A 22,940-nucleotide genomic window follows, 5' to 3' on the forward strand; every position below is an offset into this window, starting at 1 on the left:
CACTTTAGTGGTGTGTAGACAGCGACAGATTACCTCCGCGAGCATGAGGACGAATACATTGTTTGGTTGTTGCTCTGTAGTCACATGACTCACCTTTAACATGTCGTAGGGACACGGGGCATCTGGATGTCCCTCTATGTCAAAGGGCTCCATGAAGTCCAGAGTTATTTCGTAGCCCTCAGGAAGACGTATGGTGTGGTTGCAGTGAGTCATGGGTGGGTACGGTCTCGGGTAACTGGGACTGGTCAGAACTCCTGATAGGTTGGTCAACACCTGGCTGTGGCATGGTACTGCAGAGATACAGAGAAAGAAAAGCAGCATTAGGTTTTGGCATCAACTAAAACATTCCATTAACAAAAACAACAACAAATTAAAAATGGCCATGTCTGTGAATGTTCTCATTCCTCCAGGTCATTGTAATCTCAGGGCATTCAATCGATCACAACAGGACTGTGATCGATTGAATCGATTGGACTTCATCAGTTCGTGCTCATAGATTTAGACAGATCTAAGTGCTCATAGACTAAGTCTAAGAGTCGAAGTCTATGAGCACAAACTAATGAAGCCTACTCGGATGAGAGGCGAAACGTCTTCCAAGACAAACCAAACAGTCCAGTGTCCATCGATTGAATGCCCTGAGAGGGAAAAAATGGACAGGTAAAAATGTTGGGTTTTTTTTTACTGTCAACTACTTTTTATTTACTTTTTTGTTCACTTTCAAGTTGGTGACCCGCTCGGTCATGTATTAGCTGATTTATATAGTAATTCAATGAATATCATCCACTTCTTCTTCTTAGCCCTGTCCTGCTCATTCACGTTATTTCTTCCCATGCTTGGAAAACAAAGTTATGTCTTGCTATTAGCTAATGCTAGCGAGTAAGACCAGAGTAAGACCTATCTTGCTAATTGTATTGTACCATATGTCTCGGCGAGAAATCTACGTTCAAAGAACTCCGGCTTATTAGTGATTCCCAGAGCCCAAAAAAAGTCTGCGGGCTATAGAGCGTTTTCTATTCGGGCTCCAGTATTATGGAATGTCCTACCGGTAACAGTTAGAGAGGCTACCTCAGTAGAAGCATTTAAGTCCCATCTTAAAACTCATTTGTATACACTAGCCTTTAAATAGGACCCCCTTTTAGACCAGTTGATCTGCCGTCTCTTTTCTGCTCTGCCCCCCTCTCCTTCGTGGGGAGGGGGGGGCACAGATTAGGTGACCACAGATGTAGCGCTAGCTGTTCCAAGTCTGGACCACTCATCTGTGCATCAGTTGAGGACGTCTCTGCGCTGCTGACTTGTCTCCACCCAAGACGATCTCCGTCTGACCCCACTATGGACTGGACTCTCACACTATGATCTAGATCCACTCGATGTCCATTGCACAGGTTGCCCATCTGCGGTCCCCTCTAAGGTCTCTCATTGTGTCCCATTGGGTTGAGTTTTTTCTTGCCCTGATGTGGGGTCTGAGCCGAGGATGTCGTTGTGGCTTGTGCAGCCCTTTGAGACACTCGTGATTCAGGGCTATATAAATGAACTTTGATTGATTGATGTTTTGCGCAGATCTTATGTGACATTTGCTACGCCAACTAATGGCGGACATGCTTGTGACTCAAATTTTTGCTTGCAATTTAAAGCATAACAATTAGCCGAGAGACAGCTCTAATCTCAAAACACTCTTAAAATCGGGGCATTCTTAAGTTAAGGCACACCTGTATTCATTTTTCAGTGTCTGTGTTTTCCAATGTCAACTACCTGGTTTTCCCACTTAAATGTTTTCCCCGCTTGTAACATTATAGTTCGAGTGGGAGTTTTTGAGAATGAAAGGATTTTAAAAAAACGGATGCAATGGTTGCTATATTCCTGTTAAACCGGTGAGTGAAAATCACACGCTCTTCCAAATATTGCTTTTTGAAACATAAAGTTATGTTTCTGTTGCATGCGTGCATGTTAGTAGGGTGCAGTTTATGGACCCACTATCCGTTGTGTGAAGAAGCACATATAACATGTCAATTAATGAATGAGAGGACGCTGCATATGAAATTTTTACTGCAAACACATTACCAGCCCCTTACCGCTCATTATAGAAGGGACTATAACGGCAAATTCCTCAGCATACTCTTGTTGTCTCCCTTGGCGCACAGTGTTAGTGCTGGGCTGGTAATTTGACATACAAGGATCCACTCCTCACCGGCATTGTGTCATGTACATGTGCAACATTATGTTAAATCTATTATTTTGCAGTAAAAACAATTTTTTTGAACAATTTATTTTCCATTAATTTGTTTAGGTGGCTTTAGTCAAACCCATAAAAACATTTTCTATCAACTTTGGTGTATTAACTCTCCATTGTGGGCAAAAAGGACATTTTATATATAAAACATAATAGTAATTCTGCAACAAAATGTATGTGATAAACTTCTTTCATAATGTATTTTTGGAGTAATTACCTGTCGTATGTGGCAGTTATGATAAATCGCAATGAATTCCACCCAGCAACAAGTGGCCTTGCCTAAATGTCACATGGCCAGAAGAAAAAAAATCCAAACTTTTCTGTAATCTAGATCCAGAAGTTACTTTTATACATCATCACCAGTCCTAAAAACGACTTCTGAACCTCACTGCTGTGTCTGCTAGTTTTATTGTAGCTGTGAAGTTTCAAACCCAGGCAGAGTCCCTATGACCTTAGAGGTTCAGCTGTCTTTCAGAAAGCAAACATAAGAACGAGCTTAAAAAGTAGATGTGTTTCTGTCAGGGGGGTTCATCTGTGGAACAGCTTGGATGATTCCTTAATATGCTCCAGTTCAATTTACACATTTAAAAAAAACTTTAAGACCAAATGTCTTGGAAAAATATATCACTATATAGTATTAACAGTAGTTAATACTATAATCAATGTTAATTACAAACTAAATGTGGGATATAAATAATAATGGAAGTATAATTGTCTGTATATAGTATATTATTTGTACAAAGGTTTAATCAACACGTGTGCAGGGATATTTCACATGTCTTTACTGTGTATATAATTTATAAGTGTTTATGTTGTGTTAAGGAAATTTAATATTTTTAGGAAGCTCATCTTGTATTTGACATTATTTATAGGGTTAGGCGCAATGAGTGTTCAACTTCAGCCTAAACCCTTTCGGTCTGTAACATTGTCAATTTATGACTGTTTGTTTATGTAAAACTGTTTATTTTGTTGACCACTGACCAAAGAAATTAATAAACTAAACTAAACTAAGTTTAACGTGAAAGATGTGTGTTGTTGTCATCGGGAGACAAATTGAAAGATAAAGGTAAGGTCACTGTGTTCAAACACTGACTTACAAATACTTCATTCAAAGTAGCTCAACACTATATAAATATTTATTTTCATAATAATAAAGACATACCAATAATGGGGTCATAATAAATGGCATTCATTAAGGTTGCCTTAGTGACGCAGCAAGTGTGCAGATGTTGCCCCAGACGATACAAATGAGGCTTGTAAAAAGCTGTAATTCATATCATTAATAAAAACCTCTGAGCATATAATCCTTTTTTTGGAGCCTGTTCATCGCATATATTATTTTGTCACCCCTCTTACTCCCCCGGCAAATAATGATAAGTCAAGGCACGTCAAAGAAGTAATTGTGATGTATTACCAGCACACTTTTATTGCTGCACATAGGTATCAATTTTTCATATCACTTTGAAGTTGCTTCTCTCTGGAGAATCAACACTAATTAACCTTGTCTTTCGGCAGCTGGCAGAGATCAACTGCTTCATGCGCCACTGTGCCATTAGACTGTGAAATATTATAATATATCAGCCAGCTGTCACCGACTCTACGACTGGTATCAACAATGGTTACGTTTTTTTGAAGACTTGTTGAAGGACCCATAGAGCCCAGATGACCACATTTTCACTAACTAACAAGTACTCTAATATTTTTTTTTGCTCCTGAAAATGAATCTGACAGTCATTTCCCATAATATCAATTCGTTTTAAGTAATCGGTAAATAACTAACTGTACTTGGAACACCCCCCCCTTTCCATAGCCAGACTCGATATGCCGTCATCTACAGAACTGGAGCCCATTTCCCTGCATAGACAGTTTGGATAAGCATGTAAAACTATTATTTTCATCACTTAATTGCATGTTTTTGTCGCCCTGGTCTATGATTACTTCAAAACTGATATGGTTAAAATTATGAGCAAACAATCTACAGTATATAAATATAATAATACGTTAGGTCAGGAAAAAACACAGAGGCTATATCATCCCTACAAGCCTATTTCGCAGGCTTGTAGGGATGATATAGCCTCTGTGTTTTTTCCTGACCTAACGTATATTCCGCTCTACCCCGGTATTGAGCACTGTATAATGAATAAACCACTGAAACCTAGACTATGAATATAAAATCAAGGCCTGTTTCCTTATCTTTAGTGTTTGCATATCCTCAGGATTTTCTTAAGCTTATTATGACATTTGTAGTTCTTTTAATTCTTTTAAAAAACCCTTCTTGCAACCTGCGTGTTCCCACCCCGATAAAGCTGCTGGAAATGTAAATTTCTCTTGTAAGAAATTGTAAGTATATATCTACAGGTGAAAATTCAAATAAATTAGAATTTCGTGCAAAAGTTTGTTTATTCCAGCAGTTAAGATTTACAAGGCAAAACTAATACATGACATAGGCTCATAACATGCAACTCAAGTTATTACAAGCCTTCTTTTGATATAGTTTTGATGATTATGGCTTACAGCTTATGAAACCCTTCGAGTTGAACATTTCTGAAAATGTGGGGTTTAACGTAGTCCGTGGCGACACCGTAGTCGATAAGCTTCTTCTTTTTCTCTATCTTCTTGTTATGGGACATTCATCCTCCGCTGTTGCCATTTCTAATATAAAGTAGTGTAAAGTTCTTACTTATATCTGTCGGTAAACTCGCCATGAAAGCGCTAAAACATACTGGTGTAGTGAGTTTACATTATTCACCCAAGGAACTTTAGTTATTAGAGAGTTCCGGTCAGACGCTTTTTCACGGGACACATTTCCGGCCTTGTTGTTTCCAGATTAGGAGATGCTGCTCCGTTATTGATTTACCGTAAGTAAAGTCCGAATTTCATTAAAACAGTTAGCTCCATCTTTTGACACTTCTTCCACTCCCGTCCGTGCACGCTACACCGCTACAACAAAGATGACGGGGAGAAGACGCTGCCGAAGGTGAGCCACGTAAATAAGACCGCCCACAAAACGGCGCATCCGGGAGCGACTGGCAGAAAGCGGCTTGAAGATGATCTGTAAAACATAATCTATGCCACATTCTGACCAAAGAACCACCATTACATGTTATGTAGACCACAAGGAAGTGTTTTCAATTTAGAAAAAAAAAAATAATAATATGACTCCTTTAACGCGCCTTATAATCTGGTGCGCCTTTTATATGAAAACAGATCGAAAATAGACCATTCATCGGCAGTGCGCTTTATAATCCGGTGCGCCCTTTGGTCCAGAAAATATGGTATATACGTTTATATTGAGGTATATCGATTCTTAATGGGGAACGACATTAATGTCTCTTGTTTTCATGTTAGCATTTTAGCTGGGGCCAGTCAGTCTGTGAGTATATAAGTGCAGTTATCAGTCACAGTTTTTCGATCCTTTTAATTTAAAACGGTAATATTAACTGCAGGGAGTTTTACTGCGGTTATTATTAATACTGTTTATCGCTACATACCTAGTTAGAGCCGGCTGAGTCTGCAACTGGACGAGACGTCACGCATAACACAGGTACAGTAACATGACACCATTGGATTTTACGTGAATCGGTGGGACCGGCGGGACTTGGTAGGTGCCAAAAAAGTACCGGATTTGGTTCCCATCCCTTATTGTATCTGACCTCCTTTTGCTCACCTGTACAAGATCTTTTGTTTCTATGGAGCAAATATCCTGGTCTGCATGTGCAATAATACCCGCCAATGTAGTTATGGCAAAAATGGTCGCACACTCTGTCCTCGTGCACACTGGACCGGCATTCGTCGATGTCTGAGGAAGACAGAGAGGTCAGAGTTTAAACTGCATGGCTGTCTTGGCCTAAATGGGGGCAGACTTTAAAAAAGGACATTACTTTGCTTGCATGAGATGGATGTTAAGTAGAAGTTGAGAGTAATGGAGAAGTTCTCAGCTCTGTAGCAGAATTGGTTTGTCGTGTCCAATTAAAAAGATAATATTAAATTGGACAAAAAAAAAATCCCAAAACTGAACTGAATAACAAGACAGGTCACCATGGAGGCCATTTGCTCCGTGAGATTTAACTAATAAGCTTGGGTGCTTCCGTGCAAAATGTTAGCGTTTGCACGAAATGAGACGTTTCACAGGCTGTTGGTAATCATCTAAGTGTTCTATTAATAGATTGATCAGTGCTAATTAATTTTGTTGCAAAATCATAACCCACAATAAACACAATTGAACCCTGAAATACCAGCTCTGAGGATTTATTGGCTTGTAGTAAGAAGACTGCTGTCGGTGATTGCCATGGCAACGCCTCGTCACAGATTTTCATGGTCTATTGGTGGACAAGCCGGGTCACTCTCGGTTCAATAAAATCAGAAAAATGTATTTGTTCACTGAAAACTGTCAGATTGTACAATGGGTTTTTTTATGACCGACATTAAAAACAGGTGATAAACACTAGTGATCATTACAGAAGCCCATAAGTGTTATCAACAACTTTTATTATAAATAATATATACACTTGACACTATTTTGTAACTGGTTGTAAAAGGCCTTTTTTTTAGTCAAGTCCATGTCAGACAACCAACAAATTTAGCTGAACTGCACCAATTTTGTCAAGAGGAGTGGTCAAAAATTCAACCAGAAGCTTGCCAGAAACTTGTGGATGGCAACTGCAGTGAAACTTGCCAAGGGACATGTAACCAAATATTAACATTGCTGTATGTATACTTTTGACCCAGCAGATTTGCTCACATTTTCAGTAGACCCGTAATAAATTCATAAAAGAACCAAACTTCATGAATGTTTTTTTGTGACCAACAAGTATGTGCTCCAATCACTCTGTCACAAAAAAATAAGAGTTGTATAAATTATTGGAAACTCAAGACAGCCATGACATTATGTTCTTTACAGGTGTATGTAAACTTTTGACCACGACTGTATATACAGCCCAGCCCTCGGCCAAATTATTTTTAACTCAATGCGGCCCCCGAGTCAAAAATTTTGGGCACCCCTGGTATAAACCAACGGTTAAAATCAAACTAATCTCTCCTACATAAATACACCCGGTTACAAAGTTGATCAAACAGGCGCTGCTCCAAAATTGATCACTTTCAGTAAATAGTCTAATTCAAAGCGCTTCAATTTGATTATTAATAAAATCAATGAGTTTAATGTATTATTAACAACGAGATGACAATGATACCTGTGCTGTCCAGTTGTTACTGTATATCTCATTTTCTTACACTTCTGAGTATCATTTTCAAATATCATTTTGCATGCAGTTCCGGTTCCAAGATGTTAGATGGCAGTAGTGTATAGACTACTAGGGTGTGAGTAGTCTTTGCCATTAAGCTGAATCTGTTATTTTGTTGCGCCCTAAAACATGTTTACACTGTAAGTATTGCACTTAACACGCACCGTTTGTTTTCTATCAGGCATACTTGCTTTGTTGGCATTGAACATTTTGACATTGGCTAGAGGAAGTTTGGAAGTCTGCTCTTAGTGCTTGTTTCTCCACCAAGTGTTTGAGTCTGCAACTGGACATGACGTCACGGCCAACAAAAATATCAAAAAATGGCACTGTTGGATTTTACGTGAATCAATCAGTTTGGTCGGTGCCTAAAAATAAATGAATTTGGTATCCATCCCTAATGTATGTCATCAGTTGGCATACGTCACAAGTCGGGGCAAATCGCAAACTGCTCATTTGAAACAAGGCAATATTGTTTTATAACTATCTCGGTAATGCCTCCATGGTTTGAATTCATATTATCAGAACTTACGCAAAAACAGGCAAAAAAAGTGGGTTTTGCAATATATGACCCATTACATTTGTGTAAACCAGTGGTTCTCAAACTTGTTTTGTCATCCCCCACTTTGGACAAGGGGGAGTTTTCAAGCCCCACCTGCCCCCATCGCCCCCAACAGAACGCTAATGCCAAGCTTAACATTTTCAAATTTATTGAACATCAAGTAACATCAAGTTGTATACATTCAAACTCAATAACATAAAATAACATCAAGTTCAATAATAAATAAAATAACTGTGCAGCTGTGGTATAACTTGCATCAACTTGCTTTTCTTTTAATGTGAAACAGAAATTGGTGGAAACAACCTTCTTACCTGTTATTGACTATGGAGATGTGTTGTACATGAATGCTACTGCTGGTTGTCTCCACAAGCTGGATAGTGTGTACCACGGTGCACTAAGATTTATCACCAACTGCGCTCCCCTTACTCACCATTGCGTATTATACTCAATGGTTAACTGGACATCTTTATGTGCTCGACGCCTCAATCATTGGTATGTTTTCATCTACAAAACCATTCTGGGTATCACTCCATCTTATCTGTCTTGTCTTTTAACAAAGAAACAAGGAAGTCACAATCTTCGTTCAATGAATGTTCTGCAATTTGTCGTCCCCAAAGTAAGAACTGAACTGGGCAAGAAAGCATTTAGGTTTTCAGCACCGAAGGCTTGGAATAACCTACAATCGAATATTAAACTTCAAACCCTTGTTACGTTGAATGAGTTTAAAGCTTCTGTGAAAGGACTGCAGTCTACCTTGTCTGTATGCACATGTGTTATGTGAGCAAGTTTTAATGTCGTAAATGTGATGTTTTATGTATTTGTTTACTGTTTTTAATGTAACCTTGCTGCTGCCCTCTTGGCCAGGTCTCCCTTGGAAAAGAGATCTTTGATCTCAATGGGATTTTACCTGGTTAAATAAAGGCTAATAATCAAGTTCAATAATAAATAAAATAACTTGCATCGAGTTAAATAATAAATCAAACAAAAGTGTTAAAACTTGCATCAAGTTCAATAATAAATAAAAAAAAGGGTTATAACTTGCATCAAGTTCAATAATAAATCAAATAACTTGCATCAAGTTCAATAATAAATCAAATAAAAGTGCCACTTTGCAATCTTTGCAAAAAAAAAAAGAGGAGTTATGCATTTGGCAAGACAGCGCAAGTGAACATGAGTTTAATTTGTAATTTTAATTTTGTAAATTTTTAATTTGTCCACGAGTTGTTCCTCAAGATCACTTGCAATGTCGCATATACGTCTCGCAACTGTGTCGTTTGACAGTGGGACAGCTTTTAATTTCGCTGCGCTTGTCTCGTCAAGCATGACTGACATCATGTCTATTGCAGCGGGGGAGAATGAGCTGCTCAGCAATTGTGTGTGGTTTTTTTTGCATTGTGCAATTTTGTATGCAACTCTATATGAAGCCATTTGAGCGTTACTGTTTACTGATGCAGCTTTTACCATGCGCTTCTCCTGTTGACGGTACTCTGCCAGTTTTCTTTGAAAGAAATGAAGTGGCTTATTGACGTGATTGGGGTGTGTGGTCTCGAGGTGTCTCTTTAATTTGTTGGGTCTCATGCTGTCTGCTGCTAGCGGTTTTAGACACAGAACACACAGGGGTCTCTCCTCTGCCCCCACCGCCGCTGCCGTGAATCCAAGAGCAAGATACCCTTCATCATATTTTCTTTTCGGTTGGCTTTTTGGTTGATTAGGCCCGTCAGATTTTTGTTTCTCTGCAGGCGATGGCTCTGGCTCGACGACCTTTGAGGTGCGAGTCACAAATGTATCCATTTTGTGTAATTGTGGTCCACACATTAGCCTGCTACCCATCCGCGCGAAAGTTTGTTCCGCTTAGCCCCGTCCCCATTAGTTACTGTTGCTATGTCTGTCAAACTTTCGCTCCTACCTAGAAATTTAAAGCCTACAGGAAAAATAAGTAATTTACATTTATTTATATAGCGGATTTCACAGACAGAAGTGATTTACAGTGTGTATAGAAAATGAAAGCATAGTAAAAAAAAAAATCTAAGAATATAATAAAAATTAAAAAAAAATTTAAGTGAAATTTCCTCCCGTTCCTCGCGCCCCGCCTGTCATGTCTCTATTCCCCACCAGTGGGGCACGCCCCACACTTTGAGAAACGCTGGTGTAAACTGTCTTGAGAAAAAATCTGTCGTAAATGTTGGTGCCGTTCGAATTACAAAAAAAATGTTTTCTATGGAAAGGCTTTATGATTGGAATAGTGCAGAGATATTCAACTAAATAGTTTCGGGGGCCACATTTCTGGAAAGCTTCACTAAAAGTCTTATTTTGTAGATTGCAGGGAACCAGCATCCTCAACAATAGACATCTGTTTTTCATCTTTATTTTGTCAGAGTTACAGGAGCGCTCAGATGTTTTTCAGGACCTTCTGCAGAACGGGGTTTGCATTTTGAGTTTTTTACTGTTTTCCTGTGTGTATAGTAGTTCTTGTCTTGCGCTCCTATTTTGGTGGCTATTTCTCTTTTTTTGGTATTTTCCTGAAGCAGTTTCATGTCTTCCTTTAAACGATATTCCCAGCATCTACTTTGTTTTAGCAATCAAAAATATTTCAGTTGTTTTTATCCTTCTTTGTGGGGACATTGTTGATTGTCATGTCATGTACGGATGTACATTGTGGACGCCGTCTTTGCTCCACAGTAAGTCTTTGCTGTCGTCCAGCATTCTGTTTTTGTTTACTTTGTAGCCAGTTCAGTTTTAGTTTCGTTCTGCATAGCCTTCCCTAAGCTTCAATGCCTTTTCTTAAAGGCCTACTGAAATGATTTTTTTTTTTTAAACGGGGATAGCAGATCCATTCTATGTGTCATACTTGATCATTTCGCGATATTGCCATATTTTTGCTGAAAGGATTTAGTAGAGAACATCGACGATAAAGTTCGCAACTTTTGGTCGCTGATAAAAAAAGCCTTGCCTGTACCGGAAGTAGCGTGACGTCGCAGGTTGAAGGGCTCCTCACATTTCCCCATTGTTTACACCAGCAGCGAGAGCGATTCTGACTGAGAAAGTGACGATTATCCCATTAATTTGAGCGAGGATGAACGATTTGTGGATGAGGTACGTGAGAGTGAAGGACTAGAGGGCAGTGCAGGACGTATCTTTTTTCGCTCTGACCGTAACTTAGTTAAAAGGGCTCATTGGATTCCACACTTTCTCCTTTTTCTATTGTGGATCACGGATTTGTATTTTAAACCACCTCGGATACTACATCCTCTTGAAAATGAGAGTCGAGAACGCGAAATGGACATTCACAGTGACTTTTATCTCCACGACAATACATCGGTGAAGCACTTTAGCTACGGAGCTAACGTGATAGCATCGTGCTTAAATGCAGATAGAAACAAAATAAATAAGCCCCTGACTGGAGGGATAGACAGAAGATCAACAATACTACTATCAGGAGACACCGAACCAAACACTGGACCTGTAACTACACGGTTAATGCTGTGCCGCCTGTCGAAGCCTAGCAATGCTGTTGCTAACGACGCCATTGAAGCTAACTTAGCTACGAGACCTCGTCAGAGCTATGATAAAAACATTAGCGCTCCACTTACGCCAACCCTCATCTGCTAATCAACACCCGTGCTCACCTGCGTTCCAGCGATCGACGGCGCGACGAAGGACTTCACCCGATCATCGATGCGGTCGGCGGCTAGCGTCGGATAGCGCGTCTGCTATCCAAGTTAAAGTTCTCCTGGTTGTGTTGCTGCAGCCAGCCGCTAATACACCGATCCCACCTACAACTTTCTTCTTTGCAGTCTCCATTGTTCATTAAACAAATTGCAAAAGATTCACCAACACAGATGTCCAGAATACTGTGGAATTTTGCGATGAAAACAGAGCTGTTTGTATTGTGATACAATGTGTCCGAATACTTCCGCTTCAACCATCGACGTCACGCGCAAACGTCATCATACATAGACATTTTCAACCGGAAGTTTCGCGGGAAATTTAAAATTGCACTTTATAAGTTAAACCGGCCGTATTGGCATGTGCTGCAATGTTAAGATTTCATCATTGATGTATAAACTATCAGACTGCGTGGTCGGTAGTAGTGGGTTTCAGTAGGCCTTTAAAGGCACTCACCTTTTTTTTTTTTTTGGTTTAAGCATTAGACACCTTTTTACCTGCACACTGCCTCCCGCTGTTTCCGACATCTTCAAAGCAATTAGCTACCGGCTGCCACCTACTGATATGGAAGAGTATTACACGGTTACTCTGCCGAGCTCTAGACCAGTGGTTCTTAACCTGGGTTCGATCGAACCCTAGGGGTTCGGTGAGTCGGCCTCAGGGGGTTCGGTGGAGCCTCCGCCGCGGAGGTCAAGACACACCCAACTCATCGTGTAAATAAAAACTTCTCCCTATCGTCGTATTATGGATACGGCAACAGCCACACTGGTTTTCAGGTGTGTAATTTGTTGTGAGTTCATGCACTGTGTTGGTTTTGTTCTTTGAACAAGGTGATGTTCATGCATGGTTCATTTTGAGCACCAGTAAAAAAAACATATAACTTTGTCTTGAATTTGAAAAAAAAAAACATTTTATTTTTCACTAAAGAAGGGTTCGGGGAATGCGCATATGAAACCAGTGGGGTTCGGTACTTCCAACAAGGTTAAGAACCACTGCTCTAGACAGCACCGACACTCAACAACAACACATCATTTGCAGACTATAATTACTGGTTTGCAAAAAATATTTTTAACCCAAATAGGTGAAATTAGATCATCTCCCACGGCACACCAGACTGTATCTCACGGTAAAATAGTGCTGCTCTATACAACAGGAGCACTCTAGTGGTTCTGATGCAAACACTTTTGTCTCCAGAGTTTTGAACTGAACTCTGTGGCCGATATAGTGTCATTCCCAGGCCAGATTTGGCCCCTGGCCACTGGTTGAATACCCCTGGACTGGCGTCATTAAAAGCATCAAAATACACTTCTGCCTGGAGGCAAAAAAGTGTCACTACGCTACATCACCTTCTGAGGTGTAAAATGCTTGGAAGCCGGTGAATCGCTCCTCGTTAGAGTAGTCGCTCCTAAAGACCACTGACATGCGGTTGCCGGCTGACAGGATGACGGTGTTCCTCGGGGTGCTATCATGGCGCTTCGCTTCGTCTCCACAGAAACGCACTGTGTCGTTCCCTTCCGCTAAAACCTATTTGGACAAGGTCAGGGAGCTGTAAAGGCACAATCCAAACAATTTAGCCCAACTAGTGCGAGCGGGCTGTACCTGGACGTAGTCATACTCGCACAGGTTGGAGGGTTCCAGGCTGAAGTGGGTGAAGTAGAGTTTGACCCCGTGGCCCTGTGGGACGCTGATGTTCCACACCGCGCACGTGTTATCGGGGTATGGCCGCGGGAAGTCGGGGGAGGTGAAGCTGCCGTATAAGCCTGTCATATCCGCACTCAGCAAGACATGGAAGAGGGAAAATAGGACGAATACAAAGCCAGCACTGGCACATTAATGTGTGAGCACAGCAGTTTGGGGAATGTTTAAAAATATCCCGACAACCTGGTGCTCACCTGGTCATGTTGTGGCCTCACAGTCCTCAGATGTTTTCTGTCTGTTGCATTGGCTCTGCCTTAGCTCAGTGCTCTTTGGGTAATTGAACCCGCGTGTCACGCCCAGCTGACAGTTAAGCAAACAAAGTGCGGCAGGCACATGATCGGCGTCATCGTCACCCACCTCCCTCGGTCACGGATGTCAGGGGAAATAGACGTCAATATCTTGTTGAGACTTCTATTCCTGCCGCGTCGTCACCCCTTCAGCACACAAGTCAGTCTACATCGCAAACCTTATGAAACACAATTGATAAAGACATGACGGGAGAAGTTCTTGTCAGTTTAATAAGTGACGCAGACCTGTGCTGATCCCATGGATTAGTACTAAATGACCACCTTTAGAGAACACCCTCCTGCATTGAATTGTGTTATTTACCTACAAACCCCATTTCCATCTGAGTTGGGAAATTGTGTTAGATGTAAATATAAACGGAATACAATGATTTGCAAATCCTTTTCAACCCATATTCAAATGAATGCACTACAAAGACAACATATTTGATGTTCAAACTCATAAACTTAGTTTTTTTTTTGCAAATAATAATTAACTTAGAATTTCATGGCTGCAACACGTGCCAAAGTAGTTGGGAAAGGGCATGTTCACCACTGTGTTACATGGCCTTTCCTTTTAACAACACTCAGTAAACATTTGGGAACTGAGGAGACACATTTTTGAAGCTTCTCAGGTGGAATTCTTTCCCATTCTTGCTTGATGTACAGCTTAAGTTGTTCAACAGTCCGGGGGTCTCCGTTGTGGTATTTTAGGCTTCATAATGCGCCTACAGGACTACAGGCAGGCCAGTCTAGTAACCACACTCTTTTACTATGAAGCCACGTTGATGTAACACGTGGCTTGGCATTGTCTTGCTGAAATAAGCAGGGGCGTCCATGGTAACGTTGCTTGGATACATATGTTGCTCCAAACCCTGTATGTACCTTTCAGCATTAATGGCGCCTTCACAGATGTGTAAGTTGCCCATGTCTTGGGCACTAATACACCCCCATGCCATCACAGATGCTGGCTTTTCAATTTTGCATCTATAACAATCCGGATGGTTCTTTTCCTCTTTGGTCTGGAGGAGACGACGTCCACAGTTTCCAAAAACAATTTGAAATGTGGACTCGTCAGACCACAGAACACTTTTCCACTTTGTATCAGTCCATCTTAGATGAGCTCAGGCCCAGCGAAGCCGACGGGTGTTGTTGATAAACGGTTTTCGCCTTGCATAGGAGAGTTTTAACTTGCACTTACAGATGTAGCAACCAACTGTAGTTACTGACAGTGGGTTTCTGAAGTGTTCCTGAACCCATGTGGTGATATCCTTTACACACTGATGTCGCTTGTTGATGCAGTATAGCCTGAGGGATCGAAGGTCACGGGCTTAGCTGCTTGCGTGCAGTGATTTCTCCAGATTCTCTGAACCCTTTGATGATATTACGGACCGTAGATGGTGAAATCCCTAAATTCCTTGCAATAGCTGGTTGAGAAAGGTTTTTCTTAAACTGTTCAACAATTTGCTCACGCATTTGTTGACAAAGTGGTGACCCTCGCCCCATCCTTGTTTGTGAATGACTGAGCATTTCATGGAATCTACTTTTATACCCAATCATGGCACCCACCTGTTCCCAATTTGCCTGTTCACCTGTGGGATGTTCCAAATAAGTGTTTGATGAGCATTCCTCAACTTTATCAGTATTTATTGCCACCTTACCCAACTTCTTTGTCGCGTGTTGCTGGCATCAAATTCTAAAGTTAATGATTATTTGCCCCAAAAAAAATGTTTATCAGTTTGAACATCAAATATGTATTCAACTGAATATGGGTTGAAAATGATTTGCAAATCATTGTATTCCGTTTATATTTACATCTAACACAATTTCCCAACTCATATGGAAACGGGGTTTGTATATACATTAAAAAAAGACAATGGACATTGAAGCAGAGCAAACAAGGCTTGCCTAGGTAATTATTCCACAATCCGCTCTGGTGGGTTTAAGCACTGGGGCTGTTAAATAAAAGCCACAGAACAACATATAAATTGTTCCCTTCCCATTGCATTTAGCAGACAAGCCTCTTTTGTTTGCATATAATCACAGCATACTGTTAGTCATTTTAACAATGCACCGGGACCAATATATTTTTGTCTAATGTGTAATTTCATGCGTGTTTGCAATGATAAAAAAAAAGGTAACCCGTGGTCATAAACAGGCAATGACAGAGTATGAATGCTGTCTGTTTAGATGGAAGGCACTTATTGACAGCATTCAGTCAGTGTCAGGCCCTTTATACTAGCATGAGGTGAACATTTTGCAAGCGTTTGATATACAAGCAGGCATTTATACGCAAGCTCACTGCCAGGAGAGAATTACTATAATTAACCACATAAACACCATTGTTAACTCCACTTTGCAAATGACCTCTCGGATGGTAGTCTTTTTGAAACGTTGCCATAACCTCTTCCATTTTTTTGTATGACTGTGATGTAAGCTGGGGGGATATTAAACCGCAATACAGCACATACTGATGGCAGATGTTCTTTTTTTTTTTTTTGGGAGGGTGTCATCCATCTGCCATTCTGCCTTTTGACGCTGCAGGATGTCACTAAACAAAGACTTACGGTAGTCATAAAAAAAACCTATTGATGACATTTTTTTTTTTTTACATGTTCGCCTCATTAGTCAGTTTCGTTTCCTCTGCTTGGGAAAATACATTTTGAAGTTTCAATTGGACGTTTTTGGTAAGTGTAGGGGTATACATCCCCGTCAATCACGTACTGATTAAAACAGTGTTTCCACCTGTTTTCAGCCTCGCTCAAGACTAATTGGAAAGTTTCAAAATGCTGCGGGGTGACGTGATGTACTAATTAGCACTTTTGTGACATCATTGCACACTATTTGCATTTTGTCACGGACGTGTCAGCACTTCACACCTGCTCGCTCCTGACACGCTCCCCACGGATGCCGTGATTTCGTATTGAAGGCAAAAGATGTTAATTGTTTTCTGCTAATTCAACAGAAAAGCTCAAGCCTTTTTCTTATGCTGTTTGGACCTCATGGTCTACTTTGTACTGTGTAAATCTGTTAAAGGGACCCCATGATGATTTTAATCTTTATTTAAAACACTTCCTTATGGTCTAGACCAGGGGTGTCAAACTCATTTTATATCGGGGGCCACATGGAGAAAAATCTACTCCCAAGTGGGTCCGACTGGTAAAATCACGGCACAATAACTTAAAAATAAAGACAACTTCAGATTGTTTTTTTGTTTAAAAATAGAACAAGCACATTCTGAAATTGTACAAATCATAATGTTGTTGTTTAGGGTTTTTTTTTTTACAATTATCTGTTGCGGTTAATAGTATATATACTTTATTTGTCGTTATTTATATTTTCTGAATAAATTATGTGATAATGTTCATCACTCACTAACTCACTCGTGTTAATTTAAATCTATCAAGATAAAAAAATTACATCAAAATCAAATTACAGGATGTTATTTATTAGGGCTGTGAATCTTTGGGTGTCCCACGATTCAATTCAATATCGATTCTTGGGGTCACGATTCGATTCAAAATGGATTTTTTTTTCAATTCAACACGATTCTTCGATTCAAAAACAATTTTTTTCCCGATTCAAAACGATTCTCTATTCATTCAATACATAGGATTTCAGCAGGATCTATCCCAGTCTGCTGACATGCAAGCAGAGTAGTAGATTTTTGTAAAAAGCTTTTATAATTGTAAAGGACAATGTTTTATCAACTGATTGCAATAATGTAAATTTGTTTTGGTTGGGGGAATTTTTTTTTTTTTTTTTTTCCATAAAGAAATACAATCATGTGTGCTTACGGACTGTATCCCTGCAGACTGTATTGATCTATATTGACATACACATACACAATATGTATATATTGTGTTTTTTATGTTGATTTAATTTAAAAAAAAAAAAAAAAAAAAAAAATCAATTTCTTGCGCGGCCCGGTTGGTACCAACCGAGCCGCGGACCGGTACCAGGCCGCGGCCCGGTGGTTGGGGACCACTGCCCTAGGGGAACAACGTTAATATATGTTTGATGAAACGTGATTATATGCATGACTGTATGTATGAATATGTGCTTGTGTATATATGTACAGTAGGTGTATGTTTCTACAGTGAATGTGTGTGTGGATGTATGTACTGTGAGTGTGTATGTATGTACTGTATTTGTGTATGTATGTGGGAGCATATACCTATGTATGTGGGTAAGTACCAATGTGTGCGTGTATATATGTATTAATGAATGAATATACAAGGTTACCTTATATAATAGGAATATACGAGGTTACTTTAATAAAATAAATAAAAACACTTTCATATTAAGTATTTGTTATACTACCGTATTTTTCGGACTATAAGTCGCAGTTTTTTTCATAGTTTGGCCGGGGGTGCGACTTATACTCAGGAGCGACTTATGTGTGAAATTATTAACACATTACCGTAAAATATCAAATAAAATTGTATTTAGCTCATTCACGTAAGAGACTAAACGTATAAGATTTCATGGGATTTAGCGATTAGGAGTGACAGATTGTTTGGTAAACGTATAGCATGTTCTATATGTTATAGTTATTTGAATGACTCTTACCATAATATGTTACGTAAACATACCAGGCACGTTCTCAGTTGGTTATTTATGCGTCATATAACGTACACTTATTCAGCCTGTTGTTCACTATTCTTTATTTATTTTAAATTGCCTTTCAAATGTCTATTCTTGGTGTTGGGTTTTATCAAATAAATTTCCCCAAAAAATGCGACTTATACTCCAGTGCGATTTATATATGTTTTTTTCCTTCTTTATTATGCATTTTCGGTCGGTGTGACTTATACTCCGAAAAATACGGTATGTTAAAACATGATTTAATATATTTTCATTATATGTATCATATCCATCATTATATGATACCATCCATACAGCTCATGTGCCAGGTTTTGGATGGACTATGAGTTATTTTCATGGCAAAGACAGCTTTTATTTGCAATGGGGTGAGCTGTAATTGTATTTTAATACCATTTGAGCAGCTTTCGTGATTCTCATACTATTTTTGAGGTAATTACATTCTGGTTTTTTTAATATCTTGGAGAAATCATTTTGCTAGAGAAGACATTTTTTTGATAAGACTGATAAATTGCCTTACTCAGGACTTGTACCTAATAAAGTCAAATAAAGGCTAAATGTCAGAATAATGAAACATCACAGGGCTACAGGTCCATTATTATTCAATGGTTTACTTTATATGATAATGTTGATAAAGATTTGTGCTAAAGTAGAAGGAATAACCTTTCCAAAATGTACTTTCCTGACATTGCTATTTTGGCTGCACATCCTATTCTTTACACCCTGTAACCTGACAAATTAGGAGTGAGCGATGTTCTCTTTAAATAGAGAACTGTATGCACAGAAGATAGTAGATACGTTATTTGGGTTGGTGCTGGAGTTATATTTTTTTGGTGAGACGAAACCAACAGGAAAAAAAAGTATGGGGGAGTAAAGGAACAGCTCATGATCCAAAGAATACCACATCACATGTCAGACATGGTAGAGTTATAACATGGGCTTGTATGGCTGCTAATGGACGGTGATGACTGGTGTTTGTTGATGACGTGACGGCTAGAAGAAATAGGATGAATCGTGAGGTGTGTGCTATTAGTAGTGCTGATAGGATGGTGAGATAATCATATTAAACATATTTTGAAAGCCACAGAAAACTGTTTAAAAGTAAATACATTTACAAACAAGCAGCAAGTCTCTCGAGTGAGGAACAGGGATAGATATTGTTTACATCTTAAAAGATGCTGCTGCAGCCATGGAAAACACACATATACACTATTAAGTATTTGGCCACCTGCCTTGACTCACTTATGAACTTGAAGTGCCATCCCATTCCTAACCCATGGGGTTGAATATGATGCAGGTCCACCTTTTGCAGCTATCACACCTTCAACTCTTTTGGGAAAGCTGTCCACAAGGCTGCGGAGTGTGTTTATAGGTATTTTCGACCATTCTTCCAAAAGCGCATTGGTGAGGTCACACACTGATGTTGGTCGAAAAGGCCTGGCTCTCAGTCTCCGTTCTAATTCATCCCAAAGGTGTTCTATCGGGTTCAGGTCAGGACTCTGTGCAGGCCAGTCAAGTTCATCCACACCAGACTCTGTCATCCATGTCTTTATGGACCTTGCTTTGTGCACTGATGCACAGTCATGTTGGAAGAGGAATGGGCCCGCTCCAAACTCTTCCCACAAGGTTGGGAGCATGGAATTGTCCAAAATGTTTTGGTATCCTGGAGCATTTAAAGTTCCTTTCACTGGAACTAAGGGACCAAGCCAAACTCCTGAAAAAAACCCACCATAATTCCTTCTCCACCAAATTTCACACTCGACACAATGCAGTCCGAAATGTAGCGTTCTCCTGGCAACCTCCAAACCCAGACTCGTCCATCAGATTGCCAGATGGAAAAGCGTGATTCATCACTCCAGAGAAGGCGTCTCCACTGCTCGAGTCCAGTGGCGACGTGCTTTACACCACTGCATCCGACGCTTTGCATTGGACTTGGTGATGTATGGCTTAGATGCAGCTGCTAGGCCATGGAAACCCATTCCATGAAGCTCTCTGCGTACTGTACGTGGGCTAATTGGAAGGTCGCATGAAGTTTGGAGCTCGGTAGCAACTGACTATGCAGAAAGTCGGCGACCTCTTTGCACTATGCGCTTCAGCATCCGCTGACCCCTCTCTGTCCGTTTACGTGGCCTACCACTTGGTGGCTGAGTTGCTGTTGTTCCCAAACGCTTTCATTTTCTTATAATAAAGTCGACAGTTGATTTTGGAATATTTAGGAGTGAGGAAATTTCCACGACCGGATTTGTTGCACAGGTGGCATCCTATGACAGTTCCACGTTGGCAATCACTGAGAGCGGCCCATTCTTTCACAAATGTTTGTAGAAACAGTCTCCATGCCTAAGTTATTGATTTTATACACCTGTGGCCGGGCCAAGTGATTAGGACACCTGATTCTGATCATTTGGATGGGTGGCCAAATACTTTTGACAATGTAGTGTATTTTATGGAATATTGTGACATGCAAATCGAACAGAGTAGTAATTTGAATACTTCAATAATATGAATGAAATAATAGCTCAGGAATAAATTCAATATTATGAAATACAATCCACAACAAATTGTTCTAATCACCAAAACCAGTAGCATTACAAAACACAAACAAGTGCATAAAGCAGGGGTGTCAAACGTACGGCCCAAACATGTTTTTACCGGCCCGCGTGAAGAGTTTGCCAAGTATAAAAATTTGCTGTTTTTTTGTTTTTTTTTTATGTAAGAAACTGCTGTTCTAAATGTGTCCACTGGATGTCACAATAGCAATTCTGTGAGGCAAGCAAACAGTTTATACCAGGGCCAAGCAAGAGGTGCACAGTAAAGGGGCACTGTGGCTCCTGTTCCTCGACCCTGCTTGCATGTTCGAAATAAACTCAAACTCAAACTCAAACACATGAAACTTAAAACCTGCCGTTTTATGTCTTCTGCTTTGAACACATCGTCATTTGGCACCCTCGTTGCCCCAAAATGTCTATGTCAAAGACGAGAAAAGTGAACTTAACCCTTTTGAATACTTTTTACCTCTGTTTCTTATGGTTTGTTGAGTTAGCACTGCATTCAATCCAAGAAAGACTGTGACTTAAAGTTTAATCCTGGCTTTGTAGATACACTGAGACGAAGTATAAGCTCATTGGGTTTTTGAAGCTGCACCAATTTCCTCAGAATTTTCAACACACTTGAAGTGTTTTGTGCAGATGATTATTTGTGATTTGTACATTTTCATATTGTGCTTGTTCTATTTTTGGCCTGTTTTGCTGCCAACGGAACTGGTGTTTTACAGAGAGTAAATGGGACAATGAAAAAGGAGGATTACCTTCAAATTCTTCAGGACAAACTAAAATCATCAGCCCGGAGGTTGGGTCTTGGGCGCAATTGGGTGTTCCAACAGGACAATGACCCCAAACACACGTCAAAAGTGGTAAAGGAATGGCTAAATCAGGCTAGAATTAAGGTTTTAGAATGGCCTTCCCAAAGTCATGACTTAAACGTGTGGACAATGCTGAAGAAACAAGTCCATGTCAGAAAACCAACAAATTTAGCTGAACTGCACCAATTTTGTCAAGAGGAGTGGTCAAAAATTCAACCAGAAGCTTGTGGATGGCTACCAAAAGCACCTTATTGCAGTTAAACTTGCCAAGGGACATAAATATTAACATTGCTGTATGTATACTTTTGACCCAACAGATTTGGTCACATTTTCAGTAGACCCATAATAAATTCATAAAAGAACCAAACTTCATGAACGTTTTTTGTGACCAACAAGTATGTGCTCCAATCACTCTATCACAAAAAAGAAGAGTTGTCGAAATTATTGGAAACTCAAGACAGCCATGACATTATGTTCTTCACAAGTGTATGTAAACTTTTGATCGCGACTGTAGGTGTGCCAAGCTTGTTGTATCGTTTTCAAAAAGACTTAAGGCTGTAATTGCTGCTCGAGGTGTATCAAGTATATGAATACATATGTACATGTGATTTTTTTAGTAAAATACAAAAAAAACATAGTTTCATATTGTCATTATGGGGTATTAGGGCTGTGAATTTTTGGGTGTCCCACGGTTCGATTCAATATCGATTCTTAGGGTCACGATTCGATTCAAAATCAATTTTTTTTTTTTTCAATTCAACACGATTCTCGATTCAAAAACGATTTTTTTTCCCGATTCAAAACGATTCTCTATTCATTCAATACATAGGATTTCAGCAGGATCTACCCCAGTCTGCTGACATGCAAGCAGAGTAGTAGATTTTTGTAAAAAGCTTTTATAATTGTAAAGGACAATGTTTTGTCAACTGATTGCAATAATGTAAATTTGTTATAACTATTAAATGAACCAAAAATATGACTTATTTTATCTTTGTGAAAATATTGGACACAGTTTTGCTGGGTCGGGTTTGGTTTTGGAATTGGATTGCATTGTTATGGTATTGTTGTGTATTGTTTTGTTGGATTGATTAATTTAAAAAAATAAAAAATAAAAATAAAAAATAAAAAATAAATAAATAAATAAATAAATAAATAAATAAATAAATAAATAAATAAATAAATAAAATAAAAAATTGTTTTTTTTTAAAATGAGAATTGATTCTGAATCGCACAACGTGAGAATCGCGATTCGAATTCGAATCGATTTTTTCCCACACTCCTATGGGGTATTGTGTGTATC

The 22,940-nt window shown here is 39.5% G+C and overlaps 2 protein-coding genes across 2 annotated transcripts in view; one reads left to right on the plus strand and one right to left on the minus strand.

Annotated features, from left to right (window-relative positions):
* Positions 1-22,940, plus strand: part of dffa (DNA fragmentation factor, alpha polypeptide) — a 64,053-nt gene that overhangs the window by 25,222 nt on the left and 15,891 nt on the right. The window lies entirely within an intron of this gene.
* masp2 (MBL associated serine protease 2) overlaps positions 1-22,940 on the minus strand; it is a 61,862-nt gene that overhangs the window by 2,747 nt on the left and 36,175 nt on the right. The window contains exons 2-6 of the mRNA XM_062054347.1: positions 13,588-13,859; positions 13,295-13,517; positions 13,042-13,219; positions 5,895-6,026; positions 94-290 (exon numbers count right to left, since the gene is read on the minus strand). Of these exons, the coding sequence (XP_061910331.1) occupies positions 94-290; positions 5,895-6,026; positions 13,042-13,219; positions 13,295-13,517; positions 13,588-13,595 (738 nt within the window). The 5' untranslated portion in view covers positions 13,596-13,859. The remainder of the gene's footprint in view (positions 1-93; positions 291-5,894; positions 6,027-13,041; positions 13,220-13,294; positions 13,518-13,587; positions 13,860-22,940) is intronic.

This window comes from Entelurus aequoreus, linkage group LG07 (assembly GCF_033978785.1).
Source record: "Entelurus aequoreus isolate RoL-2023_Sb linkage group LG07, RoL_Eaeq_v1.1, whole genome shotgun sequence".
Lineage (NCBI taxonomy): Eukaryota > Metazoa > Chordata > Actinopteri > Syngnathiformes > Syngnathidae > Entelurus > Entelurus aequoreus.